This window comes from Cottoperca gobio, chromosome 19 (assembly GCF_900634415.1).
Source record: "Cottoperca gobio chromosome 19, fCotGob3.1, whole genome shotgun sequence".
Taxonomy (NCBI): domain Eukaryota; kingdom Metazoa; phylum Chordata; class Actinopteri; order Perciformes; family Bovichtidae; genus Cottoperca; species Cottoperca gobio.
This window is the reverse complement of record NC_041373.1, coordinates 12,081,786-12,108,601: the sequence shown is the minus strand read 5'-3', so window position 1 is coordinate 12,108,601 and position 26,816 is coordinate 12,081,786. Positions and strand designations below refer to the sequence as shown.

General features: G+C 40.5%; 4 protein-coding genes and 1 long non-coding RNA gene across 14 annotated transcripts in view; 3 read left to right on the top strand and 2 right to left on the bottom strand.

Moving 5' to 3' along the window:
- vti1a (vesicle transport through interaction with t-SNAREs 1A) overlaps window positions 1–2,718 on the bottom strand; it is a 110,056-nt gene extending 107,338 nt beyond the window's left edge. For 2 of the 5 annotated variants that reach the window (XM_029457117.1, XM_029457118.1), the window contains exon 1: window positions 2,519–2,718. In XM_029457117.1, coding sequence (XP_029312977.1) covers window positions 2,519–2,612 — 94 coding nt within the window. In that variant the 5' untranslated portion in view covers window positions 2,613–2,718. The remainder of the gene's footprint in view (window positions 1–2,518) is intronic. The other 3 variants (XM_029457115.1, XM_029457119.1, XM_029457116.1) reach the window with 2 other exon arrangements.
- Window positions 2,719–2,825: 107 nt separating this feature from the next.
- Window positions 2,826–8,199, top strand: zdhhc6 (zDHHC palmitoyltransferase 6). Of its 5 annotated transcripts, none has more exons than XM_029457112.1 (12): window positions 2,826–2,980; window positions 3,872–4,414; window positions 4,593–4,684; window positions 4,880–5,039; window positions 5,172–5,330; window positions 5,604–5,657; window positions 5,969–6,136; window positions 6,360–6,401; window positions 6,621–6,766; window positions 7,345–7,391; window positions 7,490–7,581; window positions 7,998–8,199. In XM_029457112.1, the coding sequence occupies exons 2-12, from the start codon at window positions 4,148–4,150 to the stop codon at window positions 8,106–8,108; spliced, it is 1,338 nt and encodes a 445-aa protein (XP_029312972.1). In that variant the 5' UTR covers window positions 2,826–2,980; window positions 3,872–4,147; the 3' UTR covers window positions 8,109–8,199. The 5 variants fall into 5 exon arrangements, with proteins under 5 accessions (XP_029312972.1, XP_029312970.1, XP_029312974.1 ...); XM_029457110.1 differs by having other exon boundaries at window positions 6,618–6,766; XM_029457111.1 differs by having other exon boundaries at window positions 2,941–3,044; window positions 6,618–6,766.
- Window positions 8,200–8,983: 784 nt separating this feature from the next.
- On the top strand, window positions 8,984–14,784 carry coasy (CoA synthase). Its single transcript, XM_029456209.1, is given in 12 exon segments — window positions 8,984–9,182; window positions 10,311–10,513; window positions 10,515–11,070; window positions 11,159–11,253; window positions 11,255–11,374; window positions 11,653–11,784; window positions 12,180–12,369; window positions 12,833–12,897; window positions 12,975–13,059; window positions 13,240–13,337; window positions 13,848–13,994; window positions 14,127–14,784. Coding segments are annotated over 11 exon segments (1,692 nt in total). The 5' UTR covers window positions 8,984–9,182; window positions 10,311–10,384; the 3' UTR covers window positions 14,202–14,784.
- Window positions 14,785–15,511: 727 nt separating this feature from the next.
- LOC115024530 (myosin light chain kinase, smooth muscle-like) lies at window positions 15,512–24,653 on the bottom strand. Of its 2 annotated transcripts, none has more exons than XM_029456207.1 (17): window positions 24,425–24,653; window positions 23,000–23,149; window positions 22,697–22,849; window positions 22,463–22,597; window positions 21,753–21,806; window positions 21,534–21,664; window positions 21,261–21,417; window positions 20,644–20,955; window positions 20,444–20,543; window positions 20,059–20,262; window positions 19,373–19,590; window positions 18,619–18,742; window positions 17,943–18,095; window positions 17,482–17,611; window positions 17,227–17,308; window positions 16,929–17,069; window positions 15,512–16,090 (listed from the first exon to the last, which is right to left on the bottom strand). In XM_029456207.1, the coding sequence occupies exons 1-17, from the start codon at window positions 24,588–24,590 to the stop codon at window positions 15,885–15,887; spliced, it is 2,616 nt and encodes an 871-aa protein (XP_029312067.1). In that variant the 5' UTR covers window positions 24,591–24,653; the 3' UTR covers window positions 15,512–15,884. The 2 variants fall into 2 exon arrangements, with proteins under 2 accessions (XP_029312067.1, XP_029312068.1); XM_029456208.1 differs by having other exon boundaries at window positions 22,463–22,594.
- Window positions 21,931–23,978, top strand: LOC115024532 (uncharacterized). The gene is made up of 3 exons (XR_003834134.1): window positions 21,931–21,993; window positions 22,499–22,963; window positions 23,077–23,978. It is a non-coding gene; the product is annotated as an uncharacterized LOC115024532 (long non-coding RNA).
- Window positions 24,654–26,816: the final 2,163 nt, after the last annotated feature.

The following is a 26,816-nucleotide window of genomic DNA, read 5'->3' as shown; positions in this document are numbered from 1 at the left end:
TATTTACCAAGACTAGAACCTGCTGACGGACAGATGAGGACTTTTTTTTTTGTTGCACAGACGTAAAGGCAAACAAAAAAGAAGTAGGGCTTTGATTGTATGAATGAAGACAGGCAAGGACATTTTTTCCACACGCCCTGGCCATTATCAGCAATTGTGCACATGTGAAATGGAGAGATAGAACAACAGCAATGACAAAAGCCCTTTGTCTGGTGCTATATTAATGTATTAAATAGAGAGCTGTCAAATCACGGGGAAAATTCAGCCACTTCAGGAAGAAGAGCCAGATTGACTTAAGAAAAAGAAGAAAAACCTTAATGAGAAGGAAGGGAATTGAAATTCAAATGTTAACTATTTTGGTGGCGGCAGAAGACATTGAACAAATACTTATGGTCGTAATTCGTTTCTTGGCTTTGTGCATATTCATATGGGCTTACTCTGACACAGTCAACAGATGGCGAGAGGATGCAATGTGGAATTACACTGTGGAATGGGCTGCCATGAATCTTCAAAGATGCCAATTCCAAACGAGAAATATTCAGTCAGGCGAGGTTTTGTGAGAGGCAGTGCCCTTTAAAAAAAAAACCAATGAGCAATTCTGAGATGAATGTTCCGAGTAAGGGTTGGAAGCAGTTTTTAGCAGGCAAATCTGAAAACAAACTACGAGCAGAAGTCAATTGTGGACAATACAATTTAGCCAGCGCCACTGCATTTAAAGTACTTCATTATATACCATCTAAAGCATTTCCAATGGTTGCTATTGCTATGCTAGTTATACCTCCACTTCAAACTGTGACTAGTATTCACTACATAAGTTATTCAAATGTATAAGGTAGTATGTTTTTTGTAACACGCTTATGTGTGAGCTAAATATAAATGGATAGAACACAAAAATATACTTTATAGTAAAAACAAACAACAAATAAATAGAGAAAGAAAAATATTTCTCAGCCCTAAAGCCTTTTTGTTTTGTGACAGATTGTGCCAATAGGCTTTTACCTGTGAGTAAGGCAGCCAGCATCTATCTATCATCTTTACCCTGTATACAAAGGGATGTGCCTGTTGTCCACCCATTTATACTTTTTTTTTTTTTATTGTAGATATTGGTACACCATTGTGCCTATTTCATATTAACACACTAAACCTCACAGTGTGTGGTTTGGTCAAAATATGTTCGAATAAATATACATTTACTATTTGACAAATAAAAAGGAATTCTGAGTGGAACCCAACACTTGTCAAATCAGTTGAATTCTCTCCCCTATGTTTTATGTATTGCGTTTGGAGTGGACAAAAAAAACTAACAATAAAAGTAACTATACAAGATATTGTTTGCAAAGCTCTTTGGTAATGAATATGTATCCGTCCAATCAAGCAAATAAAAAACAACCTGAAACATTTGTGAAATGCCGATACCTGACAGCGACAAATAAAAATAATATAGGCTGCAGTGTGAACTTGATGTTTCTTAGCCATCAGGCCCAACTATGTGACTACAGAATCTAAAGTGGCTGCATGAGTGTAATCCATGTGGACAATACAAGGAAATAAAATACAACAAAAAGGAAACAAGAAATATGTATATGACTCCCATCTGAACACTTGAATGGTCATTTGGCTAACATTGAATGTTTTATCATTTCATTCATCCATCTATCTTTCTATCTATTTTCTATATGCACTCATTCAGGCATAAGGGTTGTAAGCTATTCTAGCATCTATCAGGCAGAAGGCAGTTCATTGCAAAAATATCAGACCAACAGACTCATTTACACCTTTTATTGTGACCAATTCACTTGAGCAACATTACATGTCTCTGAAGTTTAGAAAGAAACCACATGCACACAAGTCTTACATCCACACCCAGGTTTGACTTCTTCTTGTACAATTACAGCGCTCACTGCCCAATGTTTACTAATGTTGTCATGGACGTCAGTTTCATTTTGGTGAATGAAACACATGTTGTCATGGTGATTCCGAAACTCCACCATGACCATTCATAAACAAATAACACTTTCATTATCAAACCTCTGTGGAATGACCGTAATGCCAGTGAAAGTTCACTTCCTATCCATTAATTTATATTATTTCAATTCATATTTACCAACTATAATAAAAGTGACCAAAGGCTCATGTCCTCTTAACTCTACCATTATAGCGGTTAGTAGCTTATAAATGCATTCGTACGTTAACTACCGGAAAACATATAAGATGTTATGTGTCACGAAGCTCAGTGTTGCACATTGTTACACTGACTAAATCCATTAAAGATATACCAAGCTAGTAAGCCAGACAGCAACACGTGATTCCCCCATTTACACGAGAGTCAAGAACACACTCGAGCGACGTTTAGGGAAATAAATATTTTACTTGAAGATAATATGGTAAATTAAATAACACATTAAGTACTGTATGCTACACCTGCTACCGTTAGCTAGCCTTCACAGATGAGAAATGCCAGCTAACTGATAGCTAGCTCCAGCTCAGCGATTCCAACTGATGTATTAAACTGTCTTACCTCCACTTAGTTTGGGAATTCGGCCAATTTTATTAGTTACTTCTGCAGTAATGGTTCCAAAGTCCAGCTCGTATGCTTCAAAGTCTGAAGACATTTTGACGTTTAGGTTTAAAACAGGAGGCTTTCTGGTTGACAGTTAGCTCAGGATAATAACAACAAGTATCGAATGGAGTCTCTTCCTTGAGTCGCAGTATAATGCGCTCGGCAAGAAACAGGAATTTATTTGTATTTTTCCTAAGGTGAAAGTGGTTCAGCAAGTGAAAAAGGAAACATTAATTGCGTTAATTTTTTCCAAGCGTGAATATAAAATATATTTTTCTAAGTTCTGTAATGGTTGAGTGATAAATTGCAGATTTAAAAGTGTCCACAAGGGGTTGGGGGTAACAGTATCTGAGACACCAAGAGGAAGGTTCCTCTCTGTACACAGAAGAAATTGAAGAAAAAAACCAAGGAAGTGGCCAGGTTTGTAATTTAAAGTGACAGTTTTTTCTCTTTATCCATACAAAATGTGCATATATGCATACCAGTAAGTATTCGTTATATTTGTAAGAAGCAACATTATTGATGTTTTCTCTTTGCACCTTCTGGCAGTATTACGTTAGTCTAATCAAGCTGGCTATCTAGCTAGCTAGATAGCTAGCTAACTGCTGTTACGTTAGCCTTTGTACAAATCCGAATCAAAATGTTTTCCAAAGACATAATCCGTGATGTAGTTTATTATTAGTATTACCAGAGTGGTCTCGTGAATGTGCTTGCATATAATGTTCCAATACATTGTTTGTTTTCTTGATGCGGTTTAGCTAGCTCGGTTTAAAGCTAATTAGTTTGGTCGCTGTTTGGGAAATGCTATGGCTGTGCCAGCAATCTAGAAATGCAGCACGACACACCTTTTGTGCATTATATGTTCACGTTTAGTATGCTTGCCTTAAAGCTATTAGCTAATAGTATTGTGATATGGCAATGACGACCAAGGTGTGAAAGTAGAAAAAAACAAACAAGTTTTTGTAATCAGCGTACTCAAAATGTTACTGTAAAAACAAGTGTGGGACAGATATAGCATACATTCTTCATGTCATGTATGTCAATGAAATTAGAGTTAATATTATAAATATTTCAATAAAGATTAAAAAAATTGTGTAATTTCAATCAACACCACTCTAAAACAGAAAACTGAACATTTTAACCTTCATGGAGGTATGATTTATTACAGTGCTGTTATATTTGACTGTATTAATTTTAGGTAGGTGTGCTTAATAATCTGGCAACTTATTTCATAGACTACAACAAACTTGGGTCAGTAAATGTAGCTCACTAATGTTTTAAATTGTCTCTCTCTTGCTCTCTTTCTGTTAGATGGGGAATTTGAGTCTGTCATAAGGATAGTGTGCTCCGAAAACTGGCAGGAGAGAATGCTGCTCTTTGCCACGGCAAGGAACAATGGGACACGGAAAGCCCCAGTGACCCAAGAGCATGCCAGTTGCTGGGTACTCAGAAGACGAGAAAAAATATGTGCATCACCTGCACCGCTGACTTTGCAAGGTAGCAGAGGAAAAAAGTAACTCATTGAAGCTTGGTCAATACATTTCAGGAACTCAACCAAAACACTAGTACTTACCTTGTGGCGAAAAGATGAATTTCCTGTCAACATTTGTGACATTTCAGAACCTCCATGAGGTTCGAAGATTGTGCCACTGGGGTCCAGTCATAGCCCTGTCTGTCATTGCTATATGCTCAACCATGGCGATTTTGGACTCCATTATCTGGTACTGGCCGCTAGACACTACAGGAGGCAGCATTAACTTCATCATGCTCCTCAACTGGTCTGTCCTCATCCTCTACAACTACTTCAATGCTATGTTTGTTGGACCTGGATACATCCCTCTTGGCTGGAAACCAGTAAGGAAACTCAAGAAGCATTATGGCATTTGGTGTTTGTTCATATATATAGTGTACAGAACAGGTTGGGACCATGTCTGCAAAATGACCACTTAAATATGTAATATAGAGTGAAACCATTTAATCATCGGAAAGATGTTATATCCGACATTTAACTTGTTTGTTTGTCCCGAAACAGGAGAATCAACAGGATACCCAGTACCTACAGTACTGCAGAGTGTGCCAAGGGTATAAGTCCCCCAGATCCCACCATTGTCGCAAGTGTAACAGGTAGCTACATTTATTACCAAAGTAAGAATAGGCTTTCTCTCACCTGTGTGAGATGGACTTAAAGAGCACAGAGACAGCACTATAGCTGGTAAATCCCTAAGAAGATTCAGTGTGACTTGACTTGTCACTCTACGTCCTCTTAAACAACCAGTCAATTGCGCAGCACTCCTCTCATCCTTTGCTTCCTTTCCCCAGGTGTGTGATGAAGATGGACCATCATTGCCCTTGGATCAACAACTGCTGCGGCCACCTGAACCACGCCTACTTCACCAGCTTCTTGCTGCTGGCTCCAATGGGCTGCTCACACGCTGCCATCATCTTCATTATGACCATGTACACGCAGCTGTATGAGAGGGTCAGTAGTCTCCTTACTGCACTACACCATGGCCTAATTCCACCACAGCTCTTCTCAGAGTTGCCTCATTAATTTGATCCTTTTGATACTGATGTTATTCATTTCAAGTTGTTTTCTTTTTCCTCACTGTAGATATCATTTGGCTGGAGCACTGTGAAGATTGATATGAGTGCTGTGCGTCAATTCCAGCCCCTCATGCCATTCAGTGTGCCCGCCTTTGCTGCCACACTCTTTGCCTTAGGCTTGGCACTGGGCACCACTATTGCCGTTGGCATGCTTTTCTTCATACAGGTGTGTTTTTTCATTGGAGTTTAATATTTTTACAAGCTGTTGGCTATGGAATGTGATATTTCAAACATTTCAGCATTAACCTTGCAAGGCCATTTTAGTCTCCCCCCTCGCTCAGGGAGAGTAATTACGCAATTGGCTTATCAGCTTTGTGTGAACTCTATTGGCAAGGGCTTTAATGTAACAGGTGTTCATTTCTAAGTCAAAGTCCCCGACTCCAGCTTTATTTGAAAACATAAATTGACTCCGATATTGAAATAGTTTGTCCTTTTTCAGATGAAAGTCATCCTTCGAAATAAGACCTCAATCGAGTCCTGGATCGAGGAAAAGGTCAGCAGGGTTCTTTGGTTTCCAATGTTTGTTTTGTGATGGTGTAATTTTAGATTGCTAAAATTGTTATTGTTTGATTTACAAACAATAAAAATCTATAACGGATGTCAAACTGCTTTCTCTTCTCACAGAATATTAAGTGATTTATAATTAACATGTTTTCAACATTTCATTGTCAAAATGTCACTTGTATGACTAATTCACACACGTTCCAGGATCGTCTGTCAGTACAATGTAGCGGGCTGAAACCTGACACCACCCCGCCCACACGGTCCCATTGACACACAACCCTTCTCTGTGTCTTCCACTAGGCCAAAGACAGAATACAGCACTACCAAACAGGGGAGGACTTCACCTTCCCTTACGACCTCGGCACCCGCTGGTTGAACTTCAAACAAGTTTTCACGTGGTCAGGGACGCCCAAGGGTGATGGCATTGAATGGCCAGTCCATCCCAAGTGTCACCAGCACACCTTAACTGTAGGTTCAGTTTGTTGTTAAGTTGATGCTGTAATGATTTGTCTGTCACTGTTCTTTTTTTGTATGTTAAATGATAAATAATCTTTGATTTGTAGAATGTGTAAAAGGATTTCAGGAATAAGTTATTGTAATTAGTACAATACTTTTCCTGTTAAACGGTGAGATAAAAATGACATTGTCGAACAATAGTGAGGTTAATTGTCTTGTTTCTCTTTTTAAACAGATCGAGCAGCTGAAGCAGAAAGCTGATAAACGAGTGAGAAGTGTAAGTACCTGTCAAATCTGTATTGTGACATCCATGTGGTGTTGATTTACATGTCGCACAGACGCACACCAGTAGGTTTACTACTCAAACCTATAAAGTTATTGGCTGTACTTTTAAAATACTATTATGTAAAAGCAGATTGTTGTCAGCCGTTTGACTGCACTAAGTTGTAGCCGGAGCAGTAGAATAACCAGATAAGTTGTATGCCTCGGCCAGCAGGTCCAGTATCGGGCAGTGGAGGACTATAATGGAGCTTGCTGCCCAATCAGCAAAGGTCTCCAAACCTTTTTTAGAACCCCCTGCACCGAGGAGCCAAGGATCCCCCTCAACAAGGGGGACACCATCCTGGCCACGCGTGGCACCAAGTAAGTTCAATCAGACCAAACAAACTATCATGATTGTATGTCTAGAAGTCTGGATTGTAGGGTTAGGCCGGTGTAAAAATGTCCAAACCGTTTTGATATTAAGCCAAACACTTGACCGGTATACCGTATTTCACCTCTAGATGTCGCACTTGACTCAGCAGACGCTCCCGAGTAAAACATAGTGAGACTGAGAGGGTCCATGAATGACAGTGTAGCAACTCCAGTTGTGTTTACGCGTCGCCTCATCCATGTCTTCTCGGCTCATCTCTTTCGTCGGCTTGAAATCTGAAATTGTATTGATGCAGTTTTAGTTTTTCTTTGTGACTAACGCTGCCTCTTCGCGTCACCCCCAATTTCCAGAACATGTCATGACATGTGCCGCTTCAGCCGGTCTGTATAAAATCAAACCAATTTAACCCTTTTACACCAGACCAGCAAAACTGGAAATCAAACCAACTCTACTGGATGGTTGGGTGTCAGATTTAAGGATTTCTTTTGAATCCATGAGTAATGCACCAACACTGCATTGTTTTTGTCCATTTGAATTCTCCTAATAAATGTTTTTTGGTTTTCTTTAGATGGTGGATGTATGGAGATAAAGTTTTGAACGAGGAGCATATTACAGGTGAGATGAGATGGGCTGTGGTTTTAATTAAATGTGTTTTCTTAATGCACTGTAACAAATGTATAACGGTGTCCTTTCTTTCTGTTTTGGCATTCAAGTTGGAGAGCGTGTACGGGGATGGTTTCCAAGACGATGTGTGGAGAAGTGCCATTATGACACAGCTGCCAGCGATAGCACCAGCGTTAAGAAAGTAAATTAATATATTTGAACAGGCTTTATGTGGAGCAGGGGAGTTAAACTGAACAAAAGGAGTCGTCCGTGTTCATAAACATACATCCTCTGAAGATGTCATGCCTGATGCTGCAGGCTCACGATCAAGAATTTCATACTTTGATTGAAATTTCTCACACATTTCAATACCAACTTGAATTTTTTAAAAGCAACATACTTCACTAAGTCCTACTTGGCACCTTGCTGTCAATTAATGTCTGGAAAAGGTGGGTTCAGTTTGACTCTTCTGACCAAAAGTGAAACCCAGCAAGAGTCTTAATTTCCAAGAATTGCCACCAGGCTTTGATGTGACGTTGTTGTGATTACATGACTTTTTACTTGAATCTGTTGTTTTTACTTGTGTTTTTTTGCTAATTATGCAATGCCTCTGCCCAGCTTACCCCGGGACTTCGTCATGCAACTCTTTCTACAGTATGGAGATTACACTTAATTTCTTTTTATTATTTTTGTAAAAACAAATTGTTGGCCTCAAACTATATAAATTAAAATATCTTCCGCAAGAGTTGTTTGCATCGGTCTTTGTGGTTTCTATAAATTCTCTTGTGCCTTGGGCTTAATGTAAAACAGTCATTTGGTATTTGTTTAATTGTCAGTGTCACACACAGGTCTAGTATGTAGTTATATTTATTGTTTTAAACATACTAGCAATATTACATTTTGGTCCAACTGAATGTGCATTTGTTAAAAAACAAGTGCACTGCAAGTGTCAAATACACTTGCAGTGCACAGCCTGAAAACCTCAAACTGGAATTGGAAGTTCCCCTGAAACTGAAGGCTTTGCTTTGGAAAAAAAACACAGTTTAAGGGATAACCCTGTCTGAAGGAGTCCGGTTTTCAGACTCCATTAACATATTTACTTAAAGCCTCTGCACACCCATGCAGGTGTTTTCAATGTGGATCTTATCTGCTCATGGATGTAATTTAAGAGACTTTGGTTGCACTCAAAAATGTAAGTTCCGCCATGCCAATCAAGCACATTTTGCACACACCTCCACTCTACTGTCGTGCAAAGAGGTTCTATTAATAAGTAAAATAACCTGTGTGTGTGCAGGACCTTTTAATATACACACAGCTTTTACTCTATATTATTTATTTATGCTGTGTCTGTTATTGTGTTTTACTGTATGTGCTTGATCTGTAGCCTATTTTATTCCAAACAAACAATTCATTTATTGGTTTATAAATGTCATTGCATCGACTTGTAAACTGCTAATACACTAAATAAAGACAGGAGAAATTAAGCATGTTTAGATGCATGGATGTATAAAATTACCTGACGGTGGCTCCCTGGTAGTTACATGACTACGTGTCCCAGACTGCACCGCGTCTTTCCCTCAACCAATCAGGGGGCATGTCAAATGTGACGCGTTGATCCAGTCCAGTTCATGTGTGAGTGACTTCCACTAGTGGGGACTTAGCTATTTGGACTGGAGTCACTGGACTGGTTATGACAGTTCCTAGTTGGAGAGAATGAGGAAAACGATCTTTCCAGTAGATGTGTGAGCAGGTCTACTTATATGTTGCACGTTCTTCACATCGCTTTTGATTTGCTCCACACAGGTAAGCTCATGCTAACGGTTACAGTGCAAGGTCGCCTGTCTGCCAGACTGTCACTTCAAAATTACTTATAATTGCTCAATATGTGGGTCACATTTGATGTGGTTTGTATCAAAATACAGATCGCTCTGTTATTGAAGGGACATTTTTTACAGGCAATGTTATGGTAGTACTACATAGCTAGCTAGCTAGCTAGCTGCGACTTTGAGTACACATAAATTAATCTCAGCTCTAACTGTGAACTGTATGCAAAACAAAAATATGCTAACTAGTTAGCAAGACGTCGTAGTGGCTAAACATTAATCCAATTTCAGGTCAAATCTTTTCTTATTGTTACTGTATGTTCATACTCGTATTTGATTGGTCACTGGCTGAACGTGCGACCAATAGTATGGCAAGGTTTAGGGTCAGTCAAGTTCCTTGTTGGCTGAATGAGGAACAGGGTGACAATCCTCTGTTATTCACTCATTTAGAAACATTGGCACACTGCCTCATGGTTGAAACGCTGGATTGAGACAGTGTTGGTTTGTTACAATGTAACAAATGTGCTGCAGAATCAGAAGAATGTTTTAAATAAGAAAGCTTTTGTAAAAGCTAGTAAATCATTCATTTCTCGCAACTCAGTACATCAGGTAAACACAAACAGAGAGACCAAAGAGAACATAGATATTGTTTGCCTAATTTTGATTAATGTGGAGTTTATCTGTAACTACAAACATGCATGGCACGCAAAAAGTGAAGCAATAGTTAAACAGGACAAAAAAAAACAACTGTTGCCAAAGTGTTGTCAATGTTCTAAGCAAGTCAGTAGTAATAATTAAAATAAATAATTATCAGCAAAATAAGTACTTATACAATGACTGATATGTAACTTGCAGCTATACGTTTTTATATTTTTAAAGTAGCTGATTCAATTTGGTCTTGGGGCTGTTGTTTTAAAGAATGTCTTTGCATGTAAGCAGTGATTATTTTCTTTATATAATTTAAGCAGCACATGGCCACCACTGCTTGAGAAAATGTGCAGTGAGCATTGCAATTTGTTCCTAATGTAATTCAAAACTAAACATTTTTAACATCACAGCCTCAACAGCTACTGTTTCTGACTCATCTTTCCCTTTCCAACCCTTCCAGTGTTTACCAACCCACTAAGAGTGACTCAGCAGATACTGTGACGACTGTGATTCCCCAAGATATCAGCCAGTAACATGGCAATGTTCAGCACGGGCATCCTCGTGCTGACGTCTCCTCTCCAGACCCTCCCCTTGCGCATCGCTCCAGTGCTCAGCTCAGCTGCTCAGCTCGTAGAGCGCACACTGTACGTCCACCTCCACCCTGGGACTGATCCTGGGAAGTGAGAGCCACCCTCGGCCAGTTTTCATTCCACCAGTAGTGGACCTGTCTACGCTCATCAGCCGCCTTTACACCAATGCAGCTGATGTATGCGGGCACCTGGATATTCGTGTTTTGCTGACCAATGTTCGCGCTCAGTCAGCTGCCTGCAGCGGGACCATGATCCCAAACGGCCCCTTCCCCACACCACAATCTCTGACTCACTCCCCGGAGGTGGTGCTTACAGACTTTCCTCTGCAAGACCCGGCTCAGTCCCATCAGGTTATGCAGTGTCTGCAGATGTACACAGGCCACTGCTACGTCTGCAGCCCCAGCCTGCACCCAGTGCTGCTTGACCCACAGCTAATGAGGCTGCAGGAGAAGGAGGAAGGGCTGAACGAGCCTGAAGGAAATGCAGAAACCTTGGAGACCTACAGTGACGTGGTGGTAGGGGGGACATTTGACCGGCTCCATGGGGCCCACAAGACGCTGCTCAACATCTCATGCCTGCTAGCCAATAGAAGGTTCCTTATTGGTATTTGTGACGAAGCAATGCTGAACAGTAAGTAGCTTATTTCCAGTATTTTGTCATTTAGGAATGTTTATTCATACAATACCCTCCCCTGACATCCTTTCCTTCATGGCTTTAGAAAAGGTACTAAAGGAGCTAGTGGAGCCCTACTCTCTGCGCGCCCAGAGACTACAGGAGTTTCTGCAAGACATCAAACCCTCACTGCAGGTGCAAGATCGTGCCACTTGACGACCCCTATGGAGTGTCTGTGGTTGACCCCTTGCTGCAGTGCATTGTGGTTAGCGAGGAGACTAGAAGGGGAGGCGAGGCTGTCAACAGGAAACGCATCGAGAACGTAAGTTATGAAATCATTTTTCTCCTCTACATGTTCATTTTTATTTATGTAGATGGGAACTTATATCTACACTGTTGCTTTGTATTACATAATTATTCTCATCTCTTATGCCCGGTTCTATTACGAGAGTGAGTGAGCTTTACTTTTAAGGATTGCAGTCCTAAGGAAAGCACAGAAAACTGTTCTAATGCACATTTTAATCCAGATACATATTAATACCTCAGCCTGCGTTACACATCGGCGCATTCATCGATGTTTTGTGTTCTCTGCTAAATCAGGGCCTCCCAGCTCTCATCCTCCATGAGATCCAGTTGCTTAAAGATGCCCACCACACTGAGACGGAGGAGGAGAAGATCAGCTCCTCCAGTCTACGCTCTCGTCTGCTGGGCACCCTCCTCACCCCGCTTAAAGTAGGTCATGCTTAAGGGAGGCATTTCGATGCAGCATACAGGATGGTAGTATTAGTGCAGTATTGATAAGGAAACAAAGGAAGGGTTCGAATATATCATTGAAATGCATATTTCATCACCACTCTTTCCATATCTGGAGGTTATTTAAAGGGTTATTAAGGCGGATGTAATCACGCTTATCTTAAGGTGCGCATCATAATCCATAAAAAAAAATTAAATAAGAAGCTCTTCACAGCCTCCAGTCACAAAACATTTAGTCTTTGCATTTGATTTGAAGTGTTAGGCAACAAAATACCTACTTAATGAAAAGAGGAGGAGTTTTAGGAGCTATTTGTGTCACTCGCCAACGCAAAGTTCTGTCCTATCATCACCTCCACCCATTGATTCTGCACTAGGACAAATCCCATCTCTCTCAACTTCCATATGTGATTGGCCTGACGGGAGGCAGCGGCAGTGGGAAGAGCTCCATCGCCCGGCAGCTGGAGGCTCTGGGTGCCGTCCGCATCGACTGTGACAAGCTGGGCCACGAGGTTTACCAGCCCGGCACCGCAGCCTATCACAGTGTGCTTGAAGAGTTTGGGTCAGGTGAGGGACGGGTTGGGCTAGAGATGCGTCATCCATCTCCTTATATCTCACACACCATCGGTCTACCTTTTTAATAAAATACAGAACGATGACACACCTTTTGTATTTTTTTTTAGTCTTATCTTAGTTTAAAGATTTTTTAAAATGTAAATCTCAAATGGTTTCTGTGACTCCACCAGGGCCATGTCTCGAGTTTGCTTTCAAGACTCATTTTGATTGTAAACATTACCCTGCTAGACCTGATTTATGTCGGAAAATGAAACGTTCAAATCTGTGACTGCTGAAAGGATATTACTGCTCTGTTATTTTCAACATTACATAAAAAATGACACTGATGCGAGACATAAGCATGACGACACACAGACTCATCCAGCATCCAAGCTTTAAGCTACAAATTTAAAACGACTGCTCTAAACACCGGTTCCCCAATAGCTTGAGTTACATGTCTTGTAATTGCTTCTAGATCTTCTGAGCGTTGATAAAACCATCAACAGACGTGCATTAGGAAGGAAGGTTTTTGGAAACCAGGTAATATGACAAGTATGAATAACGTTTCAGCACATCATTGACATCACAATTTACCAAAGACGCTGTTTTTCACGCAGGAGCGGTTAAAAGCCCTAACAGACATCGTGTGGCCTGAGATTGCACTTCTGGTGAAGAACAGAATCAGCCAAGCCAGAGAGGAAGGTATTGTATGGACTTGTCTTGTGTGTTATTAAAATAGTTATGTTCCTTCACACTTTTCCTTTCATTAGGCTAATGTACTGATCTTATTGACATATATAAAGATGATTAAGAAACTGTGCGCTCGCTTTGTATCGGGAGAGATTCCCCCCCAGTGTTCATTTGACCTGTTGCTCTTTGCAGGTAAACAGGTGTGTGTGTTGGATGCAGCGGTTCTTCTGGAGGCCGGCTGGACAGACATGACTCACGAGGTCTGGGTCACCGTCATCCCCGAGGAGGAGGTAATATGTCTGTTCCCGCAAAAGTCCTCAATGCAACAAACATGGAGTTCCATTGGCCTCTGTGACTGTGAGGAAAGTGTAGAAGGTGATGAGTCCAAAGTGTGGAGTTCTTACCGTATACCTGCTTCTGAATGTTGACATGGTCTTCAGCGATTTGAGCAAAAAAAAAAGGGTTGCTGTATCAGCATTCCTCACTGAAGTCTTCATTTGGAAGAGAAGTAAAGCCAGTGGTAAGACAGTTTCTCTATGCTGTGCTGGGGGTGTGAAGAACATATGTGGATAAAAGAGTCAGTGTCAACATTTCTAAAGAAGCTTTAGTGCATATTCTTTTTGAGTTTATTGAAAAAGCTGAAGCTGTGTTATTTTTCAAAATATTCTGATGACATCAGTTTTTCATTTTATTATTTTGGGATACTACCACTAGGGGGCGCCAAAAGACATTCTTTAATTTCCACACTCACCTTGTTCTCGTATCCCACCTGCCTCCCCTCGTTTCCTCTCCCCTCTCAGGCGGTGTTGAGGATAACAAAGCGTGACGGTGTGACCACAGAAGATGCCCTCCGCCGGCTGCAGAGCCAGTGGTCCAACGGCAAGCAAGTAGGGCACGCCAACGTGGTGCTGAGCACACTGTGGGAGCCAGAGGTCACTCAGAAACAGGTCAGACACTCATCATGCCCGTCAGTATAGGGTCTACACATCTGCATTACATGAAATAATTAGATTCTGTGAAATAAGGAATCTGTTTCTTCTAATATTTCTCCCTGTCTTTTATTTAAAAAAAAAAAAAAGGTACTGAAAGCTTGGAATCTCCTTCAGAAGAGAATCCAAGCGAGGCAGGAGGGACATGCATCATCTCAGCTGTGACCCGTGCACACAGAACCAGCATGCGTCAGGCCCAGGGACGTGTGCACAAATGACTGATCCGCATGAAGAAACGCTGCCTTAGAAAGAAGCGAGAACGGTTACTGTGGCATCGCAGCAAAACCCAACAAGCTCTCTCACTTCTTTAACCAAGACTAAGTGCCTAATTGAGTTTCCACAGGGTTTTTTTTAAAACTCTAGTTTTAGTTCAAGATGCTGAACCGATGAAGGCATGAGGAAAAACTTCACAAATGATCCCGGACAAAGTTATTTTGGAATTTGAAGGCTGGAATTCATCTTTGGGATTAATTGTTATGTTGTCCAAATAGTGTTCTTATGACATACCTTTAAATAGGTACTGTTGTTCAAACGATATGCCCAACATTCAGCAGATCTCAGATCATTTCACGACCAAACCTCAACAAAATCTAACATTTCAAGATATTTAAAGATGTACTTTGCCATCTTATGAAGTTATGTTTTTGAAGCACAATTAATGAATGTTGCTTAGACAAGCACTTGGGAAAGGTGAGGTATATGATTGCCATATCATACAATTAAATGGTTTGTCTTTGCTGATTCAGGGTTGGGAGAATATTTTTAACAAATTCACAAGAAATATCTAATGTTGAATTATAAATTACCAAATTTGGTAATAACCAAGGTTATTTGAGAATTTTGTGCAAGAGATTAGAATATTTTGTCGCATTGACGTCCACTGGGCACTGAAAATGATTAACATAATCAATGAAACGGTACATTGACTAATGGGAAGCACATTAAAGACGTAGGAGAGAAATCAACCGGACGTGAAAATGACTTACATCTTTGAAAACGTTCATCTATGAATTAAAATCGGTTGAAAAATCTGGAATTGCAATCCAAGAACGAGCTCACCTGAACACGTCTTTGAACATACCGGGACAAACAGGAGACAGCAGAGTGGAAACTAAAACCATGATGCGTTTATGGTAAACTTCAATGTCAGAGCCGACAAGGAAATGATAAACTAATGTTTACATAATGAGAATTAGCGCTTCATTGCTTTAGCCATAAAGTCGGTGAAGTGACACATTCCAAGAGTCTTTGATTTCATCGTCCTGCATGTCATCTGGAAACTCAGTGGAATACTTTCGTAACTCGGCGGAACATTAAATGTTCATCCCATGAGTGAGCGCTGCTTGTTCTCATTCATTAAAAAAAAGGGCATGGGCTAATGGACCAAGTGTATAATAAGATAATCTTATATAAAAATCCCAAATAGCATGGATGATTTTATGCTTAGTTTGAAATACATTTTAAAAAACAAAAAATCACTTTCAACCAAGTAGTTTATTTTATTAATATATGCCTTTAAAAAACATTTAAATGTGCAAAATGTACAACCTTTAAGTGAATAGTGCCAAGTAAAACCACTAACATATTACAACCCTTGTTTATTTTTAGTAAGTGCACTAGTAACTGGTGGCTTGTGAAACAAAAGGGCTCTGGTATCTGCGTCTAAAGAACACAACACACCCTTTTTTGCCTTGAAATTATGTGACAGCAGCCTTTTGTGTGACAGTGACACAGTCCACCATCTGTGTCACGTCAAAGTCCAGGCTTTATCAAACCGTTCACCTCAGTCTACTTCTGAAAAGGTCTCCTTCTACACGAAGGAGATGGTAAGTAGAAGCCTCCACCCGGTCACATTTCCACTTTCAGTTTGGCAGAGCACATTGCTTCCCCGAGCTTGTTGCCAGCCCTGCACACATAAACCCCAGAGTCCGAAGGCTCCAAATCAGCCAGAACCAGAGAGCAGAGCCCGTCTTCATGTTGCTCCATCGTCACTCTGCCCGATTCAGTCACCAGCTTCTCATTCTGAAGCCACTTCACCTCCGGCTGCGGATAACCTGGGATTGAGACAATAACCCATTACTTCAGATTTAACATTAAATAACCAAATATACCAACATCAAATAGTTGCTGGTCTTGATACAACGAATTCTTCAATATTTTCCAAGCCTATTGTTGCAAGCCACGAGGTTTTAGATAAAGCACTTCTCACATGTTTTAAGTTTAAACAGGAATAGTTTCATATTTTGGGAAATGTACACTCATTTTCTTTCCTTCAAAAGTTTTGAGTATTGTATTGAGGGAAAAAAACTCGCCTGCAAATTTGAGGCGTAGGTTTGAAGGAGTTTAACATCAGCAGGATATAAAACTGTAGTTAGGTAGAGAAACCTCAATACTGAGAACATAACATCCTTTGACAGGTCTTCCTAATGCGTCATTAAGAGGATATTCTGGGGAACATACGAGCCTGGGAACATGGAAAGCTCCCAAAACCATGTGTCATTTCCACACTTCGGTTTCGTACAGTTTAAACAAAAAAAAGTGTAATATAACATGAGACATTGAGCTTTAAAAAAAAAAGAAAAAAGAAAAGGGTGCCAAGTCAGATTTAGTCATCTTCAGACAGAGCCAGGCTAGCTGCTCAAAACTAACGTTATGGACCATAAAATCAAAAGAATGAGCTGAAGGATCAATAAAACTGATGAGCACTGCAGAGCCGGTTGATCATCTGTGGGTTCGTCCCTACAAATAATCCTTAAAAAAAAAAAAATATATGAATCGTGGCAGTTTAGGTCTAATTCTACTGAATATTTGAAAGTATTGTCTTCTTTGCCTTCCTTGAAGACCGCTGTGGGGCATTATTTAATAAAGTGCAACACAGTTCTGTCGCTCTACCATTGACGACACATTGTAGCTGAGCCGTTGCTCCTTTGGGAAGGGTGGCGTCCTTCAGGGCCTGCTGGAAGCGAGGTTCACTCTGAAACTGCTTATCCAGCGACTGGATGGCCTTCTCTGCCTCTTGGCTCCAGCCTGGCTCTGGATGAGAGGGAGGAAGATGATGAATAAAACGGAAACAAGGCCTTACAGATCACAAAAGGGTAAACTTGAAGTGACAATCGGAAAGTGTGAGTCATCTGCCATATGCATGTAGCTCTAGGGGCGTAGTGTGTGTGTCCTTTTTTATCGGCCTTACCCTCTGAGGAGCTGCCAGGAGAGTCTGGCCTGTTTGAGAGATTAGCCATCCGCTGTAGGGCCAAAACAGCCTTGCCAGTTTTCTAAAAGTTTAAAGGACAAATAGCAATGGATGACAAACTACACTTATAAGCTTAAGGACTATATAGGACAATGGATTGAAAAGGTCACCATAGGGCAAAAACTGATAAGAAAATAGTTCAGAAATCCAATGCTGCGGTAACAGGACGTTGTGGCAATCTTTCCGTTGCGTTACCTTCCACTTGCGCTTGGCCAGAAAGTGTTTCATCTTGCCCTTATTGAGAGTCTTGGTGGGTCTGCGGTTCAGTGGAGTAAAAGAGGCCATCCAGGGGTGGGCGAGGGCCTCGGTACATGACAGCCTGCATCTAGAGAGCAGGTGGGTAGAGAGGAAGAAGCAAAAGGCTGTCAAGTGCCAGCAGTCTCCTGAGCGCACTGATGCAGTCGTGGATTATCTGCTGAATAAATAAAATCCTGGCTCTCACTGACTCATGTTTGGAGCTTGCTGAATAGTTTGCTACCGTGCAAAATAAATGTCACGTGAAATTTCTTTGCTTATAACTGACTATTAATTGGAAGGCATAGTCCTGGATAGTACAGAGCTTGAAACTCTTATTGTACCACAAAGAGAATCCAAGCAGTTTGTGAGCACACCCGTCATATACTGTAGTTAACCATGGCATGAAAAACCAGACCAACCTCCGGTCTTTCTTCAGCAGGGCGCTGATAAAGTCTTTAGCTTGATCAGAGATGTCCTCAAAACTCTCCTGGTCAAACTCGAAGTTGGCAGCAGTCACAAGGGCTAAAGTCTCAGCATCGCTGTTCCCCTGGAAGGGAGATTCTCCACTGAGCCTAGGACACAAAACAATTAATGAATGAATGAAACATATACAGTCTCATGCAAGCACGTGTAATGTTTCTGCAGGGAGGATGAGTGTACTCATTAACAAGGTAATGAGGTGTAAATTAGTTGTCTGGAGTTTGTTATTCCCCTAAACTACAGCTGGGTTTGGTTGAAACTATACACACGTTAAGAATTGTAGTCATTGTCATGTGGGGCTGTACTTATACTTATGGGGCTGTAGTAATACAACATTGCCAGTAGGTGGATCTGCATCTGTAGAGTCATTGTGATATATTTGACCAAATTAAACTTGCATCACAGACATAATCCAAATTGGTAATGTATTCCTTTTAGACTTTGCCACAGTTCACATATAATAAAATAAATACAGGGCATTTATGTCATTTTAAAGTTGTTTCCTGTACCAAACCTTTTGAAGAATCTGAAATGCCCTCCAGTTTTACAGTTTTCACTTTCAATTTCTCTTTTAGAGCATGTTACTCTGAACTACTAGGTCTTCGTCAGACTTACAAGATGTAGCAGATGACGCCGATGCTCCACATGTCAGTCTCCAGGCCCACAGGTTCATAGTTGATCACCTCAGGGGCCACAAACTCCGGGGTACCATGCATCACCATCAGAGGTTTACCCTCCTCTGACGAGCAGGACAAGAGTAAGAAATTCAAAATGTCACCCAGAATTCTTTGTATTTGCCTATTTACAGATAACTACAGTCATCTCAAAATAGACCACCCAGTGTGGAGATACAGCTGCTTGAGCGTCACCTAATTTACTGCTCGAATTGGCTTCGCAGGTGTTCTGTATGTACAGAGTTGAAGTAGTCGTCTATTTATGGACTCATCATGTGATGGTCATTGTAGACGTCTAGGAATTTAGAAATGACACTCCTTGATGTTACCTTTGGTTATTTTTTTGCATGTATTGAAATGAGTGATCCTGTGTCAACCTTGCCGTGTTGTCAGGGTAGAATGGGGTCATATTGGAGAGGTTGGTAAAGTACTAAAAATATATTTGTATCAATTAAAACTTTATGCAGCCAATAATTGGATTTCTTCATGCTGGACAAGGCTGCACAGCTTTGACCGCCACCTTATAAAGACTTTTTCTAGAATACTTGCAGGATGAGTCATCACACAAACACACAGTCCCTAGTGAGCCCACTGCAAAAGTTATAAAGATATTTAGCTACATGTACTTTTTACCATATAAAAAAAGGACACAACATCCCATTGACTTCACTACGAGATCATTTTTACAAACTCACCCAGTTCACTAGCCAAGCCAAAGTCGATGATCTTGATCCGCGTGCCAGTTGTATCCACACAGACGATGTTCTCCGGCTTGAGGTCCAGGTGGATGATATTCTGCTTGTGAACGTATTGCATACCCTCCAGAATCTGCTGCATGTAGCGGGCACTGGTGGGCTCCGTGTGCTCAAAGTTGTCATCCACGATGCGTTCAAAGAGCTCCCCGCCTGCAATACTGGGCAGACAAACAACACCATTCAGGTCCATGCTTCAAAAACAACCTTAGCTCTGGCACTAGCAGTGTTTAGCAGCATTTCTGCAGATCTTTATTAGTTGAAAAGGTTCGATCTAGACTATCCAAATGTAGTCCTGTAGAAAAAACAAAACAGTTGTTATTTAGTAGCATTTAAAGCTATAAATGATGAGTTGACACAAGACATAATACTTTTAGGCTATATGTTTTTTTACATGCTTTCCAATGTAGTTTGTTGGCGGTTTATCTCCAAACATTGTATCACTGTTAAAAAGCCACCAATTAACACTAGCAACCACTTGTGCCATGAAACCAGGGCTTCCCTTCACTTCCTGTTTTGTTATTAGTCAGTGGACGATAGCTTGATCGCATTGTAGCTTTGTCCTGATCAGCATTTGAAACTTCCCATCACCAGATACACATTGAAACTCACTTTTCCCAATTACTTACTAGTCCAAGACCATGACCATCTCGGAGCGCGTTTCATAGGCACCCAGACACTGGGCCAGTTTTGGGTGGTGAAGACGGTTCATTAGTTCGATCTCTTTGCGAGCTGCCGCCCTCTCCTTGGATGTTCGGGCTCGGTAAAACTTCCCAGCAACCACCTGACCAGTGTCTTTGTGGGACATCCGGAACACCTGGCCAAACTTCCCACTGGAAATGTTTCATCCAAAGCAAATAAGAGGAATTACAACTTTACTTCCGCTTTGAAAGCCAGTTCTCAATTTACTAATTGACAACATGAGAACATGAGAACCTGTGCGCATTGAAAGAAATCTCATCCATCTGGTAGATGTCAAAGTTTGTTCTAAAATACAAAAGACGCCACGCTTACACTCCCAGCTTCTCGTGCACCTTGTAGTGGTCCTCGGCCTTGTGTTTGGTGTCAATGGTCACAGTGATGTAAGAGTCCGGCTCGTCCTTCTTTTCTTTTTCTAAACACAACAAAATGCAGGTGAGAAATAAGCACATCCCTTCTGACCGATAAACCTCAAATCCTCTATGGAAACATTTTACGGATCCAACATGTCTTACTTGCAGTTGCCATCTTGACACACTCAGACTCCTTGCTTGGGTCGCTGACCCCTGCGGAGTTGTAGGCTCTGACACGGAAGCGGTACTGCACCAGAGGCTCAAGACCTGAACGCACGTGGTACGTTGTGTTTTTACAGCGGCTTGTTGCTTCAGTCCAGCTCTCAGGCTCGTCCTGGCCCTCTTGTCTGACCTCTACTTTGTAGCCCAGCACCGCTGTGCCTCCGTCGTAGCTGGGACCCGTCCAAGACAGGACCAGGGACTGAGTGGACAGCTTGGAAACCACAGGTTGGGATGCCGGTGGGTCTGGCCGGTCTGAGGAGATATTCAACAACACGATACCTTAATTCATATACCTATAGACGATGTAGCATCATTCAAACGCACTGCAGGGGTTTGAATCGGTTTACATCATGGGCCTAAGCTGCCACCATTCCTCTCTCCCCTGTATTTTCCATCAATGTTTCTTCATCAAATCAATGCACATCCCTGCAACAACAAGCATTGCTACGGAATTCATATGCTGACGTGCATTTAAGGCACAACAAATACCAGTGCTGCGTCACATCAAGTTACCGGAGAACTCTAAATAATGAATTGTAGACCAAATTGAGCCTCACCTATGACACTGAGGGAGACGGTATGCTGGGAAGAGCCTTTTGTGTTTCGTACTACGACCGTGTACGAGCCGGTGTCGTCTGGACAGGCCTGAGAGATCTCCACGTCGCTTTGCGTCTCACTGCTCCAGACAGACGTCCTCGGCCCTCCTAACACCACCTGTAAAAAGGAAGCAAGGTGGAAGGGCACATGAAGACATGATGCTTTACCAGTGCTGAATCTCAAAGTGAGAATATAAAGTAATGAAATCGAACAACCACTAGGGTTGGAATTACCTTGTCCTTGTTGTAAATCCAGCAGCAGGCCACAGGGACACAGCTGCTCCTGAACTCACAGTGGAGCCGGGCCTGCTCTCCTACTCGAACCTCCACCTGCTCTGGCGGGTTTACAAACTCCACAGGAGGCCCTGATGAGAAGCAGAGTTTAATTAATTAATAAAACATGACCAAAGTGCAATACAATTAAACCTACATGTTGTGGTGCCTTCTACTCACCTTTGCTTGTGGAGACTTTAGCTTGAAGGTCGATATCTCTGATAGCTGTGGAGACTAAAGAAGAAGGTGGATGTACAGGTGTGTGCTACTATAGGCAGGTTCAAGAAGTGTCTAACCAATCACGTGTGAGCATTCATGATTGGTTGCAGGGGCACTGCAATCAACAGGCAGCCAATGCATTGCACTTTTGTTGGCACCATTTTCAGTAGCCACAAATGTTTGTGTGGGTACACTGCAATAGGTGAGTGAAGCTTAATGACATAATCAGTATGTTTTATTCAAATACAAAATGCATGTCGTTCACAAGATTTAGCGTGACACTATCCATATTGAGGCCCTCTATTTACAGCACATTTATGATTAATTTGCATTATTTCTACAGAATAACTTTTAAAGTATGTATAGCAAGAAGAACATCTAGGGAAGCTCTAAGAAAAATCATTTCTATAATAATAATTATTAATTATAATAATTATTTTTATCTGACCTAAAATGTTTTCTCTCCTGTGTTTATGATTTAAGACAAGATAAAAAAGATGTTTTACCAGGATAATCTATTTTCATTAATAAAAATCTAATTAATAAAATCATCTTTGAAATGTTTTCTAAATTACTTTATTTGTTAATTAACCTGTAAAAACAGGTGAAAAAAAGATTTTATGAGTGTGTAACAATATAATATTTTTAGGAGTCTTAACAAAATAATCTACCTTTGTTTTCGTCTCTGTGTTGTCTTCCCTCTTTAGACGCTGAGGACAATTGGGTGTTTTCGGGGAACGCCACCTTGAATGTGACCTCATTGTGCAGCTCGTGGTTGCCTTTTCTGGGGATTTCCTTTGTTGCTGCTTTATTGCAAACAGAGTACAAAGAAGGTTTACTGTATAGGATTCAGTTAAGTACAGGTTATACTGTATTTGTGTGAGGACACCTTAAACCTGCTTTACCTGTGATATGTAACGCAGCGCTGTTTGACTGTTTCCCAGCAGTATTCTCAGCTATGCAGGTGTATATCCCAGCATCTCCAGCTTTACATTGAGTCAGAGCCAGACTGGCAACACCATTTAGGAAGGAAGTATTACTCGAGGGCACCCTCTCACCTAAATGACAAAATAACAATGGGCAAACAGATGTTTTTACTGTAGAAGATGATCATCAAAATCCCTCTAAACACAGGATATTGAAGGTTGATCCCTGCTGATAATGGAGAGGAGGTAGGCATTTTAAAGATATGCTAATCAGACGTTTACCATTGTGTAGCCAGGAAACGCTCAGAGGTTGACTTCCTGTGATAACACCTTGAAAATTTGCATCACTTCCTTCACAGACTGTACAGTCCCTGAGTGGTTGTTTGAAGTGAAGAGGCGGTTCAAGTGACTGGACCCGTGTCCGTCTGGAATCTAAGCAGAGGGGAGAAGTTCAGGACAATCGGGTTTGTTTTTAGATGCGATACATTCAGGGTTCCTACACCCACTCCTTTTCCAAAGTGAAATTCAAGCGTTTTCAAGGTGCATTCAGGACAATCTAGTACAATCCAATACATCTGTGCTGCCATAATGTTTACTATTATGATGCTTATATGTTTTTTTTGTTTTTTTTTTATTGATATGTTTTATTATATTGAGAGGTGTTTCTAGTATTCAGCTCCTTTCATGTATAGAAATAGGCAGGACAAAAAATGAGAAAATATTCCAAAATAATGGTAAAGATTGGAACAAAAATTACAATCACATCAGAAAACAACAATGTGTAAAATGTTTTTGCACATTTGTAATGGCCACATTAAAATTCAAGTGTTTTCAAGGATTCCCAGCACCCATACGAGCCCTGGAGAAGTCATGAGCGAATGTTTCAGGGGAGAGTGAGGGGCCTTTCCACTCCCGACATGATCTAACTGATCAAAGTGTTGATGAACTTTAAATGCACCGTGTGAATGCAAATGTAGTCAAAAATGAAAATATTAAAACTGTAAGCTGATGTGGGTGTGTAGTATTCATCTGTTTGGCCTCCAGGCAGGGCAGCGACTTCCAGTTAATTGCACTCATGTATTTTGGTGTATGTGTACATTTGGGGAAGAAAAGTTGCATGTCACTCCTGTGCACTCTGAAAAGCCTGAGGACATTTCTGTTAACAACAGTAACTTAATAACAAACATGTGTTATAATAATCCTGTTATTTATGTACCGGTATATAGAGCTCTAAAAGTAGCAAACTAGCCTCAGGGGAGCTAACAATATCATACATATGCAATCTAACAGATCTCAGTACTCCTGGTTTCCCTGAATGCCCCCTGTGCGAAGTTCAAGAAGTTCAACTATGGTAAATGTTATTTCATATTACATATATAGATATATAGTTAAAAAACTATGTACAAAAGACACTCCATATTTCTTATAAGTAGTTCAACATCCCCTCAGGGAATCATGCTGGGCAGCTTCAGTTCTTGCAGGGGGGGTAGAGTAGGAGAAGGCCTTTTTTTTTTTACCAAAATCTGTACGGACTGAGGGGATGGAGAGAGCGATGAAGCCCGGGGAGCGTACGTTATGGCAGCACTGTTTACATGGCATGCAAGTGGAATACATCCCAGTTATGTTGCAGTATTAAACAATGAGTCCTGTTCAGTAATATTAATGAAAACACATTAAAAAGCCAACATTTCTTCTCCCGGTCTTTACCTGTTGCAGACGAGACTCCCAGCTTGTTGTTTCCCATTAACGTCCTGTTACTGGTGTTCAGCCCATCCTCTTTCTGCTTCTCCACACAGAAGGTTCTGGCTTGAGGCTTCAGGGCCAACCGGAAAGTAGACACAAAGGTCTTTGGCTTTCCGCCATCCTTATCCATCCCTGAGTAGGAATGATAACCAGACAACTTTCAAATCTCTCATCAGTCAGACCTCTTCTTCCTTTCTTGGTTTTTAGTGTGCTGTACTCAGCATTTAAGTGCAGTGTGAAGCTGATGTGTTAAATATGTTTCCTGTCTCTATTCACCACAGATGCTAACAGGAGGAGCCTCTTGCTTTCAGCTGAAATCACTACCCTCCCTCAGACCCACAGTACTGAGGAAACAGCCCTTTTTATCGGAAAGGCAAATTAGAAACACACACATGTCCAGCCCTCACTGTTCCTCTGCAACAACAGAGGGGGGAGAAAGACATGTGATAGAAAACAAGTGTAGGAAACGTGTGGGAGAGACAAAACATTCAAGCTGGAGAGAAACAGAGCGCTCTATAGTGATACAAAGAGAAACCAAAGAAGTAAAAACAAAAAGGATATTTTACCTGGTGGTTCTCTTCATACAAATGGTTTCTCCTCTCTGAACATAATTACAGGTTCCCACTGTCAGCTTCTTTTTGACATTTCCCTCCCTTTAAACACCTATTCCCTGTGAACACTCAGCAAACTGAAAGTTGAGCAACACTGCCAGAGACACCGCAGGAATCAAGGAGAGCCTGTAGAGCAGCTTTCTGTGTGTATTTATTCTGCGACCTGTGCGACAGACAACATGTAGACAAATTATTGGAGGGTTCTTTAAAGCCGTGGACTTCCGGGGGTTGAGTTTCTTTGAATGAAAGTGAAGAAGTAGGACCATATGACCACAAATTGTAAGCTTTGTTTGTTCCGGGTTGGGTGTGTCTCCTAAATGCTCTCATTTACCTTTTGTTGCATGATCGTTACAGACTGTTTTTCTCTTCTCCATATTCAAAGCTATTTAAATGAATAGGGTTTTTTGTCTCTGTCACTATTCTGAAAAGCAGTTTTAAGTTTTTAAAAAGTGAATTGAATTTTATTTTTACTTAAAGCATGTGAATTAAACATTTTGTCTTGTATGAGCATTTTGCTGATTGGTATTTATTTATTTTATTATTATAATTCATTCAATCATTTTTTTTTTTTTATTATTATTAATTATATTTAATTTAATTTTTAATTCATTTAATTTTAATTTTAATTTTAATTTTAATTTTAATTTTAATTTTAATTTAATTTATTTAATATATATATTTTTTAATTTAATTTAATTTTACTTTAATATGAACCATACATGATTGCTTATGCAATTTAGCACAGAAATATGGAAATAACAGCTGATGTATTTGTGGGTAATTAGTTATTAAGACAAACAAATGATCATTGCAGAACACTTACAACACTACAACAACAACAACAACAACAACAACAGCAATGGTTGCATAATATTTCTTCTGAAAGCTACCCTCAAACAGATGAGCTGCTATGTTGGACACATTTCACTCAGTGGTGGTCAGTGCAGGAATGTCAGGAAACAGTTACATGGACTGGTATGTGTAATTAGTACCATATGGGGTGAGGCACATTATGACAACAAACATGTCCCCTGGTGCTAAAAGAATGTTGATTGATGGAGCGGACATGGAGCAAAGCTTAACTATCTACTGATGGACAGACTCCACCCACTTCAATATAAATAAAGATCACAAATGTTGATCAAGTAATAACTACATAACTGTAGCAACGACAGAAACAGTGAAACTGGAAAAACTTTTTGACTCATTATTCATCAACAATGTAGATATTACACTTTATGTTTAGACAATAAAGGTTGCAGGGAAATCGCATTACTCACAAACAAGATGTGTTCTCGTTTCTTCTTTAGCTCCATGTCCGCTTAATAAGGTTTAATCAATAAATTCATAGTTTGATACATTTTAATATGTGATTTTAGGGTAGCTTCTGCAGAGGCTGCAGAAAAGACATGCACCGCTAACTGCTAAGCTAATGTTGTTATTGTTTTCTCCATCATGATTAGATTGTTCCACTTATTTATGTTGTGTTGGGTTGGGTATAACAAACCCAATCACTAAGATGATGGTACATCCAAACTTATTACAAATGTTGCATGTCTTTCTTTCTTTCTTTCTTTCTTTCTTTCTTTTCCCCAAAATTAAGTCAACACATTATGTGTTTTGGATTTATAGTGAAAGAACATCAAAACACATGACATCACCCTAGAAAAATATGTACACGGAGTAGAAGTCCACTAAACGTTGGCACATTCTTTAGAAAGAACCATATATGGTCAAAAGATAAC